The sequence below is a fragment of the Callorhinus ursinus genome, unplaced genomic scaffold (assembly GCF_003265705.2).
Source record: "Callorhinus ursinus isolate GAN/ISIS: 27379988/994484 unplaced genomic scaffold, GSC_fseal_2.0 scaffold4, whole genome shotgun sequence".
In the NCBI taxonomy this organism is placed as follows: domain Eukaryota; kingdom Metazoa; phylum Chordata; class Mammalia; order Carnivora; family Otariidae; genus Callorhinus; species Callorhinus ursinus.
Genome location: NW_027397066.1, coordinates 93,900,079 through 93,920,506, shown reverse-complemented (window position 1 = coordinate 93,920,506; position 20,428 = coordinate 93,900,079). Strand labels below are relative to the sequence as shown.

The following is a 20,428-nucleotide window of genomic DNA, read 5'->3' as shown; positions in this document are numbered from 1 at the left end:
ACACTTGGGACTCATTTTTAACATCCCCTGTCTCATCCCCACAGCCTATAGCCCCCTCAGATGTGCCTCGTTAGAGTCCTCCCCTCATCCTTACTGTCACACATCTCCGTTTCAACTGTCACTGTTTATCTCTTACACTAGAGCAAAACATCCTTGTCTTTGTCTTGTTCCACTACAATCACCCTTCACACTACAATCAGAGTGTTTTTTCTAATGCAAACTTTTATTATGTATTAGTCTTTTCAAAAGTATTTCGGTGGTTTCTTGTGAGTGTCACATTAAGTACAAAAACCTTTGTACAGCTGTATGCTGTAACACAACTCTATGTAACTTGGCACCTACTTGTCTCTGTATTCTCATCTTCCATCAAGATCTGTCTGAATCTCTGTTCTCATATTCTGAACTGTTGATCCACAGAGGGCCAAATTCTCTCCCTTTGTGCATTTGAACATTCTGCTCCTCTTATTGAAGTACTCTCTTTGCCTTCCCTTCAACTCTTCACCTGGCTGGCACCTCCTCCCTCAACAATCACCTCAGATTCATGTTCCCTTGTGAGTACGTGCTTTTGTCCATATTGGTCTGGGTGTTTCACATATCTGCCTTTTCCCCATATTCACCTAGATACCCCTATGAATGCACTCAGATCAAACATGGCCCCTTTTGAGAGCATTTTCTGACCTTCTGTGAGTACTCAGAGAATGCTTTGGTTGTCTTTCTTTCAGTGTTTACTCCTGTCATGATAATCCTCTAATTGTTGTCTGTCTCTAACACTGGACTTGTTACCTAACCATCTATCATAGCCTCTAATTCAGGAAATGAGGGGAAGCCCTGGTATGTTGCCACAGCCAACTGCTCCATCCCGGGGAATCCCAACAAATCAAAAGCATATCTCCTGGCTGGGTTTGCCAACAACAGTGTTGGCCAACAAATTCAGATAAACTTGTCACAAGAGAAGCCAATAATTCAAGAGGGGGTTTTGGAAAAGAGAAAGAGAGAAATTTATTTTGGGTGCAGGCAGCTGGGGAGGTGGCAGGCTCAAGCCTTAACAACTGACCTCTTCACTGGCAACCTGAAATTTTATAAGGAGAGGATGGAGGTTGGGGGTACGTGCAAGAGAGCAGGCAGAGTACATGATCGTGGATAGGGGTCAGTATGTGTTCAGCCCATGAACATGGGTGGGGAAGGGGATGTGTAGTCTTCTAGGCAGTCCATTACTATCTGGGCTTTTCTGGCCTGGTGGTTAGAATGTTCCAGTCATTGCAAGACACCTTCCTTAATGCCTCAAGAAAGTGTGATAGGAATATAAGCACAATGGGTTTTAGTTAGAGCATGAATTAAGCGATTTTATCTATTTCTGATTTTAACTGTTGGGGTCTATAGTTGAGCAAGAGGGCTCACTAACTGAGTGCCTTGTGAGCAGAAATCATCTTCTACAAATTTATGACCCCCAAGTCAGCAGGGTCTGGCTCATTGTAGGTGAATGAGTTTTAAATAAGTGATTCATTCTAAACTATGATGAGTTTTTCATCTCATGAATGAATATCCAATGAATACCCCTTCATTTATAAGATAAAAATCTGGACATTGAGTTGTTATGGTACCTCTCTCCCACTTACACCCCTTGTCAGAAGATATAATTAACTGAAAGCTGAAAGAAATTAAGGCCTATAAATAGAATGACAGTCTTTGAGATAAAAGAGTCTTTTGGAAGGAAGTGATGAAGGAACACCTTTCAGAATATGGAAAATTAATTATATTTTTCTAATTTATAAATATCTCAGTGACATTTGATTCATAACCTAGTGTCTTATACCTGGTTCCTTCCATTCAAAATACCAATTTCTCCTGCACTATTGGCTGATTTTGTATTCTGTAACAATCCTAGACACTGGAGTCTGCATGGAACTGTGAGGATTCATGTTTTATCTTTATAAGAATCTTGTCTTTATAAGGGTACATTAACTATGTAATTGGATTAAAACAATGATATTATATTAGTCATTCCTAGACAAAAGAGAATTCAAAACTACTGCCACTACCAGAACCCAGTGGTATAAATTAATATTTAAAAAGATTACAGAAGTCTTTACACATTCTAATGCCCAAGCTGAAGGCCCACTTAGCTTTTGTCTTTTAAGTTGGCAGGAAAGTGAGAATGATGGCTATTGATGTTAACAGATTTGGCATCAACTCTAGGTTCACTATTGTTCATATGGAATTTTCTTCACATGGTACCCAGATGGTAACAAAAAAGTAGAATAAATTTCAAAATTAGTTTAGTTTTTAGTCATGATTACTTCATTCAGAAAATATTATGTGAAAAACCTATTTTTTAAGCTAACTTTATATTATTCAAAGAAAGAACTTAAGTATATATGGATGCATTGTGGAAACTTCTTTATCAAACACCTGTACATAATATTATAAACTTGTTTTTGTAAAGCTGCTCTGAGGTTGCACAGCATTCTTTAAGGAAACGTTGACCTGTCATCCTTGATCCATGAATTCTCAGGTTTAGAAGGCACCTTACAGGTAACCTAGTACTCCTTTCCCAATTCAAATACATCTTTTAAAGAATCCCTGGCAGATGATTATGTAGTCTATTTTGTTGTTGTTTTTTTTCTTTTTTTAGTTGTGGGGTTTTGTAGTTGTTGTTTGCATTGTTGTTGTTTTGCAATCTACCATTTTGTAATGTTATCCATTAGTCATAATTGTATACTTTGGAACAAAACAGAGATCAGCTGGTCCATCCACTGTTCACCAAAATATGAAAGCCACAAATTCAGAAGTCCTTGATTTTTTTTCCTCTCCCTTTCCCACTACCCTCCCTTCACTGATTTTGTCCTGTCAGTTCTAAATTTAAATTATACATCTGATTTACCCACTTACTTCCATTTTTACTGCCACTAGGTGGTAGTCCAAGCCACCATCATCTTTGACCCACACTACTGTAATAGCCTTCTCATTAATCCCTGTTTCAATTCTTATCTCTTTACAAGCAACTTTCTGTACCAGTGGTCTCCACATTGGAATATATACACCCCAGGGCAATGCAGGATCATTCATTAGGATGCAAGAAAAAATACCAGAAATTCTATTTCTATTTATTTGTATCCCATTCTTCTTAGTTTCTATTTCATGTATGCTTATAATGTTGATAAATTAGTACAGTACTGCATGTATGTCATTTATAAATAAATAAATGTACATGCATTTGGGGGAGCATGCTTAAATATTGAATACTCTGTTCCAGATATGTTCTGATTAGCACAGAGTAGGATTATTACTTCTTAGAATCTGCACACTGCCCTTATGTAATGTAAGATCTTATTAGCATTTTAACTCTTTGCTTTTTTTCAAATTCATAATCTGATATATCCAACTTCCCAGATCCATAACGAACATGTAAATCATTGCTTTTTAACATGCACTGCCTTCCATTTGTCCCAATTAGATTTTGTTACACTTTCTAAAAGAATTTTGAAACAATCTCATACTTATGGAAAAAGTCAAGTACCCTATAAGTACAACACAAATAACATTTTTTTCTGGACCATTTGAGAGTTCACTGCCAACCTGATGCCCCATCATCTCTAATACTTTATATTTCTGACAAAATCTCTTTCTACACTGGTCACAAGACTGTCAAAATCAGGAAATTAACATTGTTATTCCCATTTAATCCTTAGACCCTATTAAAATTTTGCCAGTTCTCAAAGTATGTCCTTTATCATAACTATTCCAATTCAGAATCACATGCTGCAATTATTTGTCATGTTCCCTTATTCTCTTTCAAATTGGAAAAATTAACTCATTCCTTCTTTGACTTACATTATCTGAACACTTTTGAATATTTTAGACCAGTTATTTTGTAGAATATCCCTCAATTTGGGTTTGCCCATTGTTTTCTCGGGATGAGATTGAGGTGATGCATCTTAGGCTGGCACACATGGAAACAGTGCAGTGCTCCTCTCATTACATTCTATCTGGAGGCACATGATGTTGGTTTGTCCCAGTTATTGGTGACGTTAACTTTGATCGCTAGATTAATATGGCATTTATCAGGTGCTTTCACTGTACAGTTACGATTTAAAGATTTTGTTTATTTATTTGTCAGAGAGAGAGCACACAAGCAGGGGGAGCAGGCCGAGAGAGAGGAGGGCTCTCCACTGAGCAAGGAGCCCAATGTGGGAGTTGACCCCAGGACCCTGGGACCACGACCTGAGCTGCTGAAGGCAGACACATAACCGACTGAGCCACCCAGGCGCCCCTGTACAGTTACTCTTTTATTAGATGTTTTGTGGGGAGGTACTGTGCGACTATGTCATTATCCTATTCCATAGCAAACTTTTATTATTTACCAATTTATATTAGTATGAACTCAGGGTTTCTATTTTATTCAGTGGGTATAATTTTTTACTATTTTTTACCATCATTTATTTTGATACTCGCATTGTCCCATATTTGGCCAGTGAGATCCCCTTCATTCAGGCTTCTGCATCTTTTTTGACATTCCCTTCACTCTTTGAGCACTTCCTTGATTTTTAATCTATACCTCACTTTCTTTGTTTTGACATTTCAGGTCATTTATATTACTTTGAGTCTTGATTATGCCACTTATAAGATCAGCTATTCCTCCTAGATGATAAGTATTTCTTCTGTTTCTTTATTTAAGTCATGGATAATAATGGATATATAATGGATTATAATAATAAGTGGATAATAATGACCAATGTGTTGAAGCCGAGGAAAGAGCCCTCTTGTACTGTTCCAGAGACTACTTCCCAGATCAGCAGTCTTCAACCAATTAATCAATATACTATTTTGTAGTGTATTTTGAAGACTTATTGATCATCAAGCTAGTTGCTGCTGCCAAGTCAGAGTCACTATCAAGCCAAAGATTCTTCCCTGGATTCCAACCATCTCCTTCCAGAAAGAAAATAGTTTCTTAGCATTCAGTGCTGTTCTCCATGACTAAAAGCACTGTCTCCATCCCCACCTGATCCCAGGGTTCAGAGAACTCATACTTTAAAGTCACTCCCATTGCAAGAAGGATCTTGACTTAGAGCTCACTTAAGGATATCAAAGCTTTGGGTACCAGGAGGTGGTAGACAAAACAAACAACAACTTAGTCCCTGGCACACATTTTACACTCAGTATACTGCTTAACTGAGCAAATGAATAAATACTGAAGATTAATGCAAATAAATTAACCCAAACTTGAAATGGGTCTTCCTGTTCAATAATCTGTGCATGTTCATGGAAAAGCCTCTAATGCCAAAAATCTGGATTCCAGATTTTTTTTTCAAGACTTACAGCTGTGAAACTTGACAAACCACTGAATTACTCTGAGTTTCAGTATTTTTTGTTTTTGTTGTTATTAGATGAAAATAATAAATGGAACACTCCTACCTAGTCCACAGACTTGTATAAGCCAGAGAAATCACATAAATGAAAATTATCTGTATGCCTTAATTGGTATTAATGTGTAACATTATCATTCTTATGGTGAATATACAATGTTACCAGTTATTTTTTCATTATTTTATAAGAAAATGAGCAGATTAAAAAAAAACTGAGCAGATTTTTGAAATGCCCATCATTTTCCTAAACTGTTTACCTAATACTGACATTTTTTTAAAAAGAAAATGAAGCTTAAAAATTTTTTAATTTTAAAAAAATTTAATTTAAATTTAATTTAATTTAAAAATTTAATTTAAAAATTTAATTTAAAAAAATTTTTTAAAAGAAAATGAAGCTAACTTAGCTTTTTGAAATGCTCACGAATCATCTACTTAAAAATTGTTCTCAGATTTTTTTGGAATCAATATAAACCTCACTATTTGATTTACAAAAATCCTTCCTTTCTTTAATTAGAAAGTTAGAACAGATTTGCTTCTCAAAACTGATGGCATTTTTCACCTGCTCTTTGATTTTTCAAAAAGTACTGATTTTTTTTTAAAGATTTTATTTATTTATTTGTCAGAGAGAGAGGGAGGGGGAACACAAGCAGGGGGAGTGGGAGAGGGAGAAGCAGGCTTCCCGCTGAGCAAGGAGCCCGATGCGGGGCTCGATCCCAGGACCCCTGGGTCACAACCCGAGCCGAAGGCAGATGCTCAACCAACTGAGCCAACCAGGCATCCAAGAAGTACTGATTTTAACTCTTAAAAAGAGTTAAAGCATCAGATTTAACTCCTGTCCTTCAGGAAACATTTCCCAGCTTGGTGGGCAGGCTGGAGGAGTTGGGGGTCATCTCTATATCTCTACTCTATCTATAAAATTAACATACAAGCATCCTACTTCTTACTGTTGTAGTGAGGACTAAATGTAATAATGCATGTGAAAGAAGGCCTATAAATAATAAAACTTTGTACAAATATGTAAGTAACATATGACTCAGAACTTCAAAGTAATAATAGCGAAACCTGTCATCTATTGACGTAGTCTCCTTATCAGATTCTATGCTCTCTTTCAATGCTACAACGACCCAATATGTATTATTATCCCTGTTTTACAGACGAGGAAACTGAGGATCAGAGGGATTAAGTACTGCCCAAAGTCACACAGCTAATAAGCAGTGGAGCAAATTCAATCCCAGGTCTGTCTGACCCCCAAACTCTACCCTTAACCCATGCCACAAATTCTACCCCAAACTCCACCAATTTGGCCCCAAAGTCTTGAATCCATTTAATAAGAGTCTGTCCTGAAAAGATTGCTTCTATTCGTGAGCTGCTGCCCAACCTTTATGTTGTTGGTTCTAAATTTTCCAATATGAAAACTGTTCTAGGTCGTGGGGAGAACAGAAACCATACAGTTAATAGTTTTGATGATGTCTCTTACTTATCTGCTAACACTGTATCCTCTCCTGAAAGAAGCAGACCTCTTCTTTCCTACTCTTTTTGTGAGCATTTTCTGTATTTCATGCTTTTCAAAAGGCTCAATTACTTTTGCTTTTAGTACTAGCTGAGAAAATGCCCAGTTTGATTAGAAAGACTTGAATTGGTTAGCCATTCAATGAGTTGAATAGATACTCTGGCCCAGTACATTTTCTGCATAGAATAATTTAGTTAATAATTAAAATTCTTACCCATGCAGATTTTTCCATTTTTAAATTTACTCAATGCTTACATTCATAGGTGTTACCAATTTGTCATGTACTCATACAAAATCGATGGTCTCACAAGTAAATGTTTTGGATCCTGAACTGGATCATGAGAAATTATCAAGGATAGTAATAATACTTTATGAATTGGGTGTTAAATAACGCTTATGAAATGCTTATTTCTTTGAGAGTTTATTACATTTTAAATTACCACAATTGGGCTAATTGTGAAACTTTCACAGCTTAATGATCAGCAGAGTAGACAGGGCCCATGTTGAATGCTGCTTTGTATTAGTGACCAAATTTCCCTATGGATCCTACAAAACCATCAATGTTACTGCAACTGATGCTTCAGAAGAATTCACAGTTACATTATACTATCATTTGAAAATTTAAATAAATTGCACTATTCACCCAAGGTATGTATGACATGTTGGCCTTTCAGGTTAAATCAATTTTAAAAATTTTTTATTTTGATTTCAATATTACTCTTTGTAACTTGATTCCAAGGATATTTTCATATCTACCTTCTGCAACCTTCATTTTCTCAGAATTTCTGTATTTTCTATTTTAAAAGTCCTTTTGAACTTATATAATAACTATGGAATCAATTGCTTTTAAATGTCATGAACTAATAAACACATCTTGACCCAAATGAAAATTCATACACTTATGTGATGATAACCATTCTCTGAGGAAAAGTGCTTGGCAATATATCCTTGGGAAAAGAACAATACTGGAAACTAACATTCATTTAATTTTAATGTATAATGTTTGCCTTGTTTTCTTAGACTATAAGTGAATGTAATTTTTTTTAAATGGAGACACCGGAAAAAATATGAAAGGACTTGTTTCCTGCTGTTTTTGGGAAAATGTAATCCTTCCCTAGCATTAGCTAAAACCCTTACTCTAAAATGGTTTTTCCAAAATAATGTATTGTGAGCCAGAAAAATTCCCTTTCTCTTTACAGAGATCTAACAGGTTGGGAACTAATTATAAAGTATTTTTTGACAATCAAACAGCAGACTTTTATATAACTTTTGCTTGTATTTTTAGTGCTTCAGAATTAGCTCGAAATAGATCTCAGGAAATGATTCAGGAGCTAATGTGAGGTCCCTAGACTAAAAACTAATAATAATACTACTCTAACATTTGTATCCTTTTCCTCATCACATTAGTTTTCTATGTCATATAATTAATTAAGAGATTAAAGTTTATTCAGATTAATTCCATTAAAAGAACGTTAAAAACACTTGAGATAGGGGTGCCTGCGTGGCTCAGTTGGTTAAGCGTCCAACTCTTGATTTCGGCTCAGGTCATGATCAGGGTCATGAGATCGAGCCCTGTGTAGGGCTCTGAGCTCCATGCTCAAGATTCTCTCTCCTTCTGCCCCTCCCCCATCCCACTCGCACTCTCAAAAAAACAAAAGTACTTTGAGATAAGGGGTGAAATCTTAGTTTCAAAAGTACTAATTTAGAGTCAAATGTATTTCAAATGTTAAATATGAAGCTAATTAGGATAAGACTTCTGAGTCAACAGTAGAAATGCTGAATTGGTCCTATTTCATTTGGGGTAAAGTTTCTCTACATAGAACCATTGTTTAATTTAAGAATCATTGTAAAATCTCTTTTATACTGCACTGACAACATTTTTACTCTTGTCAAGGTATCAGATACACACCGGACTTCAACATTCTATCATAAGACCTACCCAACCCAACTGCTTACCTCTGGACAATGCAACCCTACCTCAGAAGCTGAAGGAGGTTGGCTATTCAACACATATGGTTGGAAAATGGCACTTGGGTTTTTATAGAAAAGAATGTATGCCCACCAAGAGAGGATTTGATACCTTTTTTGGTTCCCTCTTGGGAAGTGGTGATTACTATACACACTACAAATGTGACAGTCCTGGGATGTGTGGCTATGACTTGTATGAAAATGACAATGCTGCCTGGGACTATGACAATGGCATCTACTCCACACAGATGTACACTCAAAGAGTTCAGCAAATCTTAGCTTCTCATGACCCCAGAAAGCCTATATTTTTATATATTGCCTATCAAGCTGTTCACTCACCACTGCAAGCCCCCGGCAGGTATTTTGAACACTACAGATCCATTATCAATATAAATAGGCGGAGGTATGCTGCCATGCTTTCCTGCTTAGATGAAGCAATCAACAATGTGACCCTGGCCCTGAAGACATATGGTTTCTATAACAACAGCATTATCATATACTCTTCAGATAATGGCGGCCAGCCCACAGCAGGAGGAAGTAACTGGCCTCTCAGAGGTAGCAAAGGAACATACTGGGAAGGGGGCATTCGGGCTGTCGGCTTTGTGCATAGTCCACTTCTGAAAAACAAGGGAACGGTGTGTAAGGAGCTTGTGCACATCACCGACTGGTACCCCACTCTGATTTCATTGGCTGAAGGACAGATTGATGAGGACATTCAGCTGGATGGCTATGATGTCTGGGAAACCATAAGTGAGGGCCTTCGTTCACCGCGGGTGGATATTTTGCACAACATTGATCCCATTTATACCAAGGCAAAAAATGGCTCGTGGGCAGCAGGCTACGGCATCTGGAACACTGCCATCCAGTCAGCCATCAGGGTGCAGCACTGGAAACTGCTTACAGGAAACCCTGGCTACAGTGACTGGGTTCCCCCTCAGTCTTTCAGCAACCTGGGGCCCAACCGGTGGCACAACGAACGAATCACCTTATCGACCGGCAAAAGCGTATGGCTCTTCAACATCACAGCTGACCCATATGAGAGAGTGGACCTGTCTCACAGGTATCCTGGAATCGTGAAGCAGCTCCTACGGAGGCTCTCGCAGTTCAACAAAACTGCAGTGCCTGTCAGGTACCCCCCCAAAGACCCCAGAAGTAACCCTCGGCTCAATGGAGGAGTCTGGGGACCATGGTATAAAGAGGAATACAAGAAAAAGAAGCCAAACAAAAATAAGGCTGAGAAAAAGAAGAAGAAAAGTAAGACAAAGAAGAAACAGCAGAAAGCAGGTTCATTTCCAAATTGCCGTTCTGGTGTTTGCCATCACCGTGGATAAGTACACATTTTTCCCTGTCTGGTTAAACTTAAGTCAGTCTTAGTCAAGACTTTTTAGCTGTTTTCTAGGTAAACCAGCAAATCTGGCTCAATAATATCACCGCCATAACACCAGGCTTATTTTCATGTGTTGGCCACAGGGAAAACAGGGCTATTCAGTGCCAAAGGTGCTACCCTTGCAAGCCACACTTGGAGGAGAATAGAGATGTTTATTTCTTTTGCTCCTTTGTGAAAGTGCTCATTAAGGATTTCAGCTGTTGTGTTTCAGTCAACAGACCAAACACTTGCTTTAAACTGCAATCCATGAATATGTTAATTTGATGGAAGTTACAGGGTAGCATGATGAAAACTACCTTTCATCAAGTACAAAGGTTGCCTCACCTCAAAAGGCCTTGAAAAGTACTTTTTCTTAGTGAATTATTGTATCTCCATCTTATGATACTTGGTTTTTTAAATTAATTCCATTTCATGTATCATTTCCTTTCCTGTGAAAATAAGCTGTTTCCTCCTGTGTAAACAGCTTGCACCTCATTTTATCACGCATGAGGGAATGGCAAATAAGAATGTTTGAGCACACTGCCAAAACGTGAATGTAACTATTTTCTAAACACTTTAACAGAATGACATTTCAACGTAAAGTACATAATTTATTTTACAGAAAAAATATTAATTATTTTGTTTTCATAAAAAGTTAGACAAATTACTTTTATTTTTATTTTCTATACACTGTTAGAAGTTTATTTCATATCTTCAAGATTACCAAGCACTGTACTACTATAAATTACTGTAATACTGTGTGAATTCATAGAATATAAAAAGAAAATAAGTCAGAAAAAATGATAATCATCATTGTTCAACCATTATTTTGAATGTAAAAAGATGAAGATATTCCTTACAGATTACTTGGAAATTCAGTGTTGTACGGGGTTGAGAGACAACTTTATTGTTTCTATCATAAACACTTTATTTGTCTTTATTATTAAAATGACTTATTTTATAGCACTAGCAAATTTAGTGTGGTTTTCCTGATCTAGTTTCTAGATAAAATTGTATTACAACAAAAATCTTTACAAATAGGCAATTGAAGGTATGATTTTCTAACAACCATATTATTTATATATAAAAATATATAAATATAGAAAATATATATGTATTTTAAATATATAAATATATAAAATATATTTGTATATTATTTATAATATGGATTTTGCAAATAAGAGGTGTTTCCGCTTGGCTATTTCATAGAGAAAAATGTTATTTTGTTAATCTATAACATTTATAATGATCCTACTCTTACACAAAGTAGATACGGTGGGGATGTGATTTTAAGTTCTCTATTAATGACCATAACTTTTTCAATGGAAATAAATTAGCCCACAGTCTTCTATCTGGAAATGGCTTCACAGATGTTGTTCGCTATTTGTAAGAATACCTGCCACCTGCACATGGTCCTAGGTAGACTGTGATTTAAGAGAAGTCTCTCTTGCAGGGCACCTGGGTGACTCAGTTGGTTAGGTCATGCTCCTGGACTCTCTGCTCAACAGGGAGTCTGCTTCTGCCCCTCCCCCTGCTCATGTGCTGTGCTTACTCTCTCTCTCTCTCAAATAAATAAAATCTTTTTTTTTTAAAGTCTATCTTGCCCCTTAAAAAACTAAAGTCTAACATAATAGTCATCTATAAATAATGATCAAAAATATTTTCCCAAAATGCTTTCAGCAAACCTCTAGGTATTTCAAGACATCCAGGAAGGGAAATCCTCTACAGTTGACTTTCATGCCCTAATCATTAAAACTGTGTTAATACTGGACATTTGGTCTCAGGTGTCATTCTCCTAAACTATGATTCTCAGGCTGCATTTCTAGAGCTGTCTGTGGCTCTTTCAACTGTAAACTGCAGCTCTTTAAAACCTCTGATCCTTTTACCAGGAGACCAAAAGAAAGTCCTGGACTGAAAAATAAGTTTCCCACTAGTTTTGTCAGAAAACAGTTTGTGGATATGGCTATGCATCTTGGATGAGAAAGGATATAAAACAGTTAATTCGAATAAAAAAAGCAACAAACCCTTATAGTCCCTTTCCAGTGAAAACATCCACCCCAGGTCTGTCAAGTCTACTAAAGGAGTTGTTTCATCTATATTTACATACTCTTACTTCACTTTTCAAAAAATTGAGTGAATGTTACAGTTTTCTTGACCAGGCCCTTTTTGAAAATCTGAAGGATAGAGAAAACACTGTGCCACTGACAGTTGAATAAATATACAGTAAATACACTTTAGCATTTGCTATTCCAAGGTCCATGAATTTGGCATCAGGATTAGCTTATTAAGCATTTTATTCATAGGATTCTTGAGCACCCAAATTGTGAATTTGTCAGTAGCCATCAGAATAGATGTTGGCAGAAAGATATACATTCATTCAACAAATATTTATTAAATTCTACTATTTGTCAGGTAAAATTCTAGGGGCTTGGGATGTATCAATGAACAAAATGAATAAAAATTCTTACCTTTGTGCAAGTTATGCTCTTGCCAAGTTAGGCAGACAATAAATAATGAACATAACTAATAAGCAAATTATATACATAGTCTCCCGCCTTAGCCACAATTTTGCTTTCCGTGGTTTCAGTTACTCCAAGTTCACTGTAGTCCGGAAGTAGGTGATCCTCCTTCTGTATCGTCAGGTCACTTGTTGCCATCCCAATGCCTATGTCATTCACCTCGCTTCATTTCATCACTTTGGGATCACAAGAAGGCTGAGTTCAGTACAATAAGATATTTGAGAGAGAGAGAGAAACCACGTTCATGCAACTTTTATTACAGCATGTTGTTATAATTGTTATTTTTTATTAGTTATTGCTGTTAATCTCTTACTGTGCTTAATTTATAAATTAAGCTTTATATAGGTATGTAGGTATAGGAAAAAATATAGTATATATATAGGGTTAGATATTATCCGCAGTTTCAGGCATCTCCTGGAGGTCTTGGGACTGCTGTATATATGTACTATATAAAGTAATATGAAAAGGAAAAAGTATATCAGGAAAAGGGGAGGATTCATTCAATGCCAAGTTTATCCACCCATTTATTCAACATTTGTGAAGTGCCACATGTAATGGTATCTGCTAGGGTCTGGTGACAAGTATCATCAGACAGAGTTCCTGCCTTCAGGTCGTGTACATTCTCCTGGGAAACATACACAAATCAAACTGACATCCTCATCTCCCCCACACTTCTTCCCTGATTGATCTCTCTCCGTAGCACTTCTCACCCTTTAATATAGTTCATATTTTACTTACATATTTTCTTTATTCTCTTGACTCTTCCCTCTAGAGTGTAAGCTTCTTAAAAGTGGTTTATGTCTGGGGCGCCTGGGTGGCTCAGTCGGTTGAGTGCAGGTCATGATTTCAGGGTCCTGGCATCGAGCCCTGAGCAGGGAGCCCGCTTTTCTCTCTCTCCCTCTGCCTCCCCACCAGCTTGTGCTCTCTCACTCACTCTCTCTCAAATAAATAAATAAAATCTCTTTTTAAAAAAGTGGTTTATGTCTGTTTACATCTGCTTCATCAGTATATAAAGCAATACCTGGCTCATAGTCAGCATTCAATATATATTTTTTGAATGAATAAATAAAATAATCACGTATGTCCATATGTTCAGCTATATTTGCTTGAGTTTCTGTTTTCCATTTTTTTGGTTTGCTTTCCATTTCTTATAAAGGGATTTCACTGTTGAAAATAGAACTAATCATCCCTAATGCTTTCCTCATAATAATAGCAATAATGTGAAATGCAGACATTTCTAGCACTATAAAAAAGTAACTCTAATAATGTATAGTTATAAAAACAGAATGTTATAGCAAAAGCCAAGCAAAAGTCACACAAAACTGAGAGCCAATTTTATCTATATCATCTTTATTACCTAACAGGGCAGAACAGTATTATTCTAACACTACTTTGAATATCACAGAATACATTAGCTGAAATGAGAGTTTCCAGAAAGGAGAGGTGGGGGCTTAAATTGTGAATAATTTTTTTGTAGCAAATGGTGAAAGGAAAAAAAAACATAAATAGCAAAAACCTCTATGTCTTCATAGAATTATGAAGCCACATGGGCTATAGTTCCTATCCTTGGGTGTTCTATTATAAACTTCTCCAATTTGGCAGAGTAGGAGTTCTTCTTTGAAGATACATTTTTCTTAAGCTGGGTTGTAGCATCTCTATGAAGTCTGTTGATTTATAGGCTAGCTATGACATTATTAAACCCAGGACAACAAAATGTCCTTGTGAGTTGGGCAGACAAACACATCACCTAATCTTCCATTTCATATCTATGACTTGAAGTTTCCTTTCTCTCAAATTTTTCTACAATCCTATATTCTTGGTCAGTTGGTTTATGCAATTTTGTGTAAAACTAATCCCAACAACCTCAAAGGAGCAAGAAAATAACATAAACTCATGAGCAATGTCTACATAGTCACTCCTTGCAGAAATTCTCTAGCTGAAAATTTTAAGTGAGGAACATCTTATGAGTCAAAGAAAAGTGAAATTTGTCTTTCAGAATAAAAATCCAAAAACAATTTTCAAGAGGACATATTAATCTCTCCGGAAACAATAAAGAATTAATGTTCCTTCAACCTTGAGAGTTGTGAATGACTGGTGGATACTTTCAACTGAACTTCTAAATCCTAAACAACTATGAGAAAAGAAAATTTTATAACTAAGTTTAACAGAAGCAAAACCTTGATTTGAGGTAGCATCTGAAACTGTATTTTCTCACCTCACCATCACCAGAACTTCCAGAGGCTCTTTATCAGCAAAAAAATTATAGCATAATTCATCAGTCATGGAGATGCATTCTAATACATGTCCCACTAACATTTCTCTATTTGTAGCTTTTTGTGATTGGAGTATCAATCCCCTCTAGCACCTGGGAGGTAGGGAATTACAAGCATGTCGCATCCACATTATTTTCTACTATGCAGTCACACTTAATTCAGCAACAAAATGTAGGGGTTCAGAGTCTATCACCCCAAAATATGCTGTCTTGGCATATTGGTTACTTTGAGTGAGTTAAAGGCAAGTTAAAAATGGCAGATGCAAGAATGGACCTCTGACCTTCCTTTTTCTTCCGGAAGGCAGGAGATAAAACTCCCATGAAAAGTGCCCTCCTGTACCAGGAGGAAGGAAGACATTCTCGTCACCAGAGAAGGGGACTGAAGGCTGAGAGAAATCTGTACAAACTTGTTAAACTGATCCTCATCTCTCTAGTCACGTTTCCACAATTAACTGCCCTAGCCCAAACCCCTTTGTTTTCTCACGTTCTTACAATTTACCACCCTTTGTCCAACCTAGTACGTAGCATTCAACTCTAGCTACTTCTTTGGGTCTTCATTTTCCGGTGAAGGTGCCCACGTACGTGTAAAAATAAAATACACAGTCTTTTTATTATACTTGTCTTTCTTTTCTTCAGGTTTTGCTCAAAGCCCTAAGAGTTAACTTAGCCTTTCAAAGATTACAGTAACTGCTGCCAAGATAAGCTATTACTTTCCAGCGGGGAGAAGTGGCTGCAGTGACCATCAGACTAGGTAAGTAGATAAGTGGAAAGGTTTTTCCCTTCTTTCTTTCTTTGGCTCCATGCCTGTGTACTTCCCTAGCATCCGGGCTATGGTTGCGCTGTTTCTTTCTGTCCTCTATGGCTCCACATTTTACATTTTTAGTACCTTCATTATCCATCCCTGAGTCCCACACCACTTCCTGCCACAGAACTAGGCACAGAGACACCTGTGTCCAGCAAATTATTGACATCTTAATTTCTCCCCTCCTAAAGTTCCCCAGCATAAAGAGATGAGTGCATAGAGCTACCCTCATCCCCTGGTGACGGGAAGTCCTGAGCCCCACACTTAAACCTTTAGCAGTAGAGATCACAGTAGAAGGGGAGTGGGGGAGGGGAGAAGCAAAGTGTTTCTATAGGAACAAGTGAGATCTAGCTCCCTTCAGGTTTGAGCAGCTTAGCAGCTGCAGTGCCCAAAGCCTTACTACAGTTTTGGTAACTAATTAATGCTGTCTCCTCCTGTCTACAGGAGAAAGCAATAAACAAAGTAATTTCTACTGTTTGGGGCCTACCCAAAGCCCACCTTTAGGAATTCCTGCTCTTTCTCATCTAGACTGGAGGAGAAAGCAACTGAGACTTCTTGTCTACCTACCCACAGCCCAATTTGGGGAATTCCTGGACCTTTTCTTCCCTTGCCTGGAAGAGAGAACAAAAACCAAAAGCACCATTTGGGCTGCTTGTTCCAATCCTACCTCCCACTCCTCAGCCAACAAGGGTCTCCCCATCCTTTCAAAATGGTAGCTACTAGCTTCTGTTGACATCTCTCAAATCCTGTTAGTCCGCCTATGAGGTTCTCCTGTGACTCTCCCAGCAAACCAGGTTTCAAACAGGATCCCATCCTTGTCAGCAAAATTGATACATTTTTACTATTTATATTTCTTCATAGTTATCCTGAAAGAAACCCTGACCTTGCTGGGGTAGAGATCAGAGTCATTGTTATTATTTACTCATGATGACATCACCAATTTCCCAGAGGTAACCTCCTAACAGCCACATGGTTAGGACTCCGTGTCTAGGAGTTGTACCACAGGAGAAGAACCCTGAGATTAGGAATTGGGGTTTTATATAGGAACAGGATACCTCTCCCCTCCTCCCCTTCTGAGAAAAAGGAGAAACCTCTGCTCTGCAGGCTTTCACAATTGTTTGGAGTGTAAATGAATTAAGTCTGCACCACAGAACGCAAAGCATTTGGCTCTGGAAGAGGTAAATTTTATTACCCTTTGAATGAGAGCAGATGGTTAAAGGTCTGTCCAATACCCTTTAACTTCCAAGGCTTGTCCTTTAACCCAAATGCCAATAATGTTTTCTCAGAAAGGCCTAACTGTGTAGAACCATGAAGACAGCCACCTCTTGACACAGATCAGTGGTTGCCTGTGGCTGAATGTTGGAGGGGTACTGAGAGGAAATAGGTAGGAGGGAATCTTCTGGGGTGAGGGAAGTGTTTTAAAACTGAATTGTGGGGTCTCGGGATCAAAATGGCAAGCGGGCCTGCTATTGCAGCATCCAGCCAGTGGCTGGAGGCTATTCGGAAATGGTATCACAATGCCACAGTGTTCAATAAACTGGAGTTAGTGTGAGATGATACAGGATATGAGAATGAGGATGTGAAAGAGGCCATAAGCTTCCTGAGAACCTGTATAACCACAGGGTGTTTCACACTGAGAGAGCACTGGATCTGACCAGGAGGCAGCAGATCATGCCTAATGAGCAGTGGACAAAATATGAGGAGGATAAATTCTACTTGAACCCTACTTGAAAGAAGTTATTTTGAAAACAGAAGAGAGAGAAGAATGGGCAAAGAAATAATCATGGAGTTGAAATCTGTGGTTGCAGCTTCCCTCAAATATTTTTAAGAAGTTGGGTAAATCTGAAGTGTACAATTGAGAACTATTTGGGCTGTAAATGTACTACTTTAAAGAAATGTCTATTGTAATTTTTAAAAATTAAATTTAAAAAATGTTAATTAAAAAAACTGAATTGCAGGGATGGTTTCACAACTGCACAATGTACTAAAAATCACTGAACTGTACACTTGAGATAGGAAAATGAAGGGACCCCAGGAAGGATTGCTTTTTTGCTGCCTCTATTCTTGCAAGGACCTGCACCTCTGCTTTACCCATGCCTTAATGTATGTCCTCCTCATCAAGGTCAAGGAGTTACTGATTTCTTTGGAGTCTTCCAGCATGATAGGTAACATTTAAGGAGAAACTGGGCGAGGTCATTTTTTAAGACCACTGACTCCAGACACCTTGATGCCAAGACTCTTGGCTTCAGGGCATAAGTGACTTATGGAGGGCACCTGAGCACTTGTCCTTGTTTTGACTAGTTCCTGGATGCTTGGGAGGACATGTACACCAGACCACTATCCTCAATAAAACCTCCCAAAAACCAAGCAAAGATGACAGTCTCTCTCTTTCCTTTCCAAGTCTCCCAGATGCTCGGTCTGTATCTGCACTCTCTCTATATCTTCAATAAACTCTGCTCTCACTTCCTCTTGGCTCCCGTTTGATTTCTATATGGCAAGAAGCCAAGGACCCTCTTGGCTGGTCCTGTGGGACCCCCTTGGGGTCCTTGGACCTGACCTGCCTACATCACACTTACAATGGGCAAATTGTGTGGTATGTAAATCATTCAATAAAGCTATTAAATATAAACCATAGATTGGGAGGATTATTTATAACAACTATAACTTAACAAAAGATCTGTTTCCAGGTTATATAAGGAACTCTTACAAATCAATAAGAAAAAAGAAATAAAGGTCCCTCACAAAAGATGACACACCCAATAGCCAATAAATATTTGAAAATGTGCTCAAAATCATTAGGCATTAGGGAAGTGCAAATTAAAGTCATAATGCTATACCATTACACACCCACCAGAAAGGCTAAAATGAAAAAGACAAAACCAAGTGTTGACAAATATCTTGAACAACTGGGTGAGAGTGTTCATGGGAGTGTAAATTGGTGCAACTGTGTTAGAAACTTAAGTCCATCAATGAAAGTTGAACATATATATCCCTATGACCCAGAAATCTCACTCCTGGGTATATACTGAAGAGAAATGTCTATCTATAGTCATCAAAAGTCATACAAAAGGATATAGCATGATTCATAGTAGGTCAACACTGAAAAACACCCAAATATCCATCAAGAGTAGAATGAATAAATTATGGTATACTCACAAAAAGAAAACACTTCTACTCTCACCAACATTTCTGATGCCACATATGTGGGATTTTTCCACACCAAGTAATACCCCAATTCTTGGTGGGTACCAACTAGATATCCTACAATTTAACTCAATTCTGACACAGACTGCCTGGAGTTAGCACAGATCCCACAGGTTAAGGGCTCAGTCCTACAAGACTGCCCTTCCTCCGCTTCTGACTCCAATCAGAAGTCTAGGCCTCCCATACTTCTGACTGGTGGCAAACAATAAATCAGGGATTCCCAAGACTCCCTCTGAAGGTACAGTAATTTACTAGAATAGCTCACAGAACTCGGAAAAACTGTTTACTTACTAGATTACTGGTTTACTATAAAAGGAAACAATTCAGGAACAGGCAGACAGAAAAGATACTACGGAGGACAAAGTGTGGGGACAGGCACAAAGCTTGCAAGCTCTCTGCAGGTGTGCCCTATCTTCAAACACCTTCCTGTGTTCAGGATCTCAGGAGCTCTCTGAATCCCTTAGGTTAGGGTTTTTTTAATATAGGCCTTATTACATAAATATGGTGGATTAAATCATTGACCTTTAGTGATTAACTAAACTTTCAACGCCTCATTTCTCCCCAGAGGTCAGGAGGTGGGGCTGAAAGTTCCACAAATAATGTTGGGTCCCATGGCAACCAGCCCTAATCCCTAGGGGCTTTCCAAAAGCTACCTCATTAACATAAATTCAGGGGTGGTTGGAAGGGACCTATAATGAACAAGAAATGATACTCTTTTCACCTTATGGCTCTGGAACTATTTCAGAAGCCAGGAACAAGAACCAAATATTATAACAAAAGATGTTCCTATGGCTCTTATCACTTTGGAAAATACAAGGGTTTGAGGAGCTTTGTTCAGAAGCTTGGAGGAAGGCCAAACATTTTTCTTATTATATCACAATATCATATCCATATTGTGGAATGTTATTTCATAGAGGGAAGAGTGTGGGAGAAGGGGGACAAGTGGAGCTTTGGGGTTCTGTTAATTCTTTATCTTGGTGCTGCTTATGGTAGTATGTTCACCTTTTACAACATTATTAAGCTACTCATTTTTGATTTGTGTACTTTATTTTTGTTATACTTCACACCAACCCCACCACTACCAGAGTTCATTTTATATGTAGAGTCTACTATATAGGTCTACTCCTTGTGTGTGTATATATGTATATACATATACATATATATATGATAGGTGTATAAAATAGACATGTCTACTGTGTACCTACCCTATGACACAGCAGTATCTACTCCCAGATATTTATTTACCCAAACCCAGTGATAAAACTAATAGGTACCTAGCAGAGTATCTTGAACACTATGGTACACAATTAACATTGAACACAGAACAAAAAAAGACCAAATAGAGTCACCTAATATTTTAATCATTTTCTTTTTACCATGTTAACCAGCATGCAGAAATCAGTGGGGCCTAAATAAATATCACC

General features: G+C 37.7%; 1 protein-coding gene and 1 pseudogene across 1 annotated transcript in view; both read left to right on the top strand.

Moving 5' to 3' along the window:
* The window catches only part of ARSJ (arylsulfatase family member J), a 78,921-nt gene extending 65,115 nt beyond the window's left edge, over positions 1–13,806 (top strand). Inside the window, exon 2 of the mRNA XM_025874022.2 lies at positions 8,768–13,806. Coding sequence (XP_025729807.1) covers positions 8,768–10,172 — 1,405 coding nt within the window. The 3' untranslated portion in view covers positions 10,173–13,806. The remainder of the gene's footprint in view (positions 1–8,767) is intronic.
* Positions 13,807–17,250: 3,444 nt separating this feature from the next.
* LOC112825773 (cytochrome b-c1 complex subunit 7 pseudogene) lies at positions 17,251–17,581 on the top strand (annotated as a pseudogene).
* Positions 17,582–20,428: the final 2,847 nt, after the last annotated feature.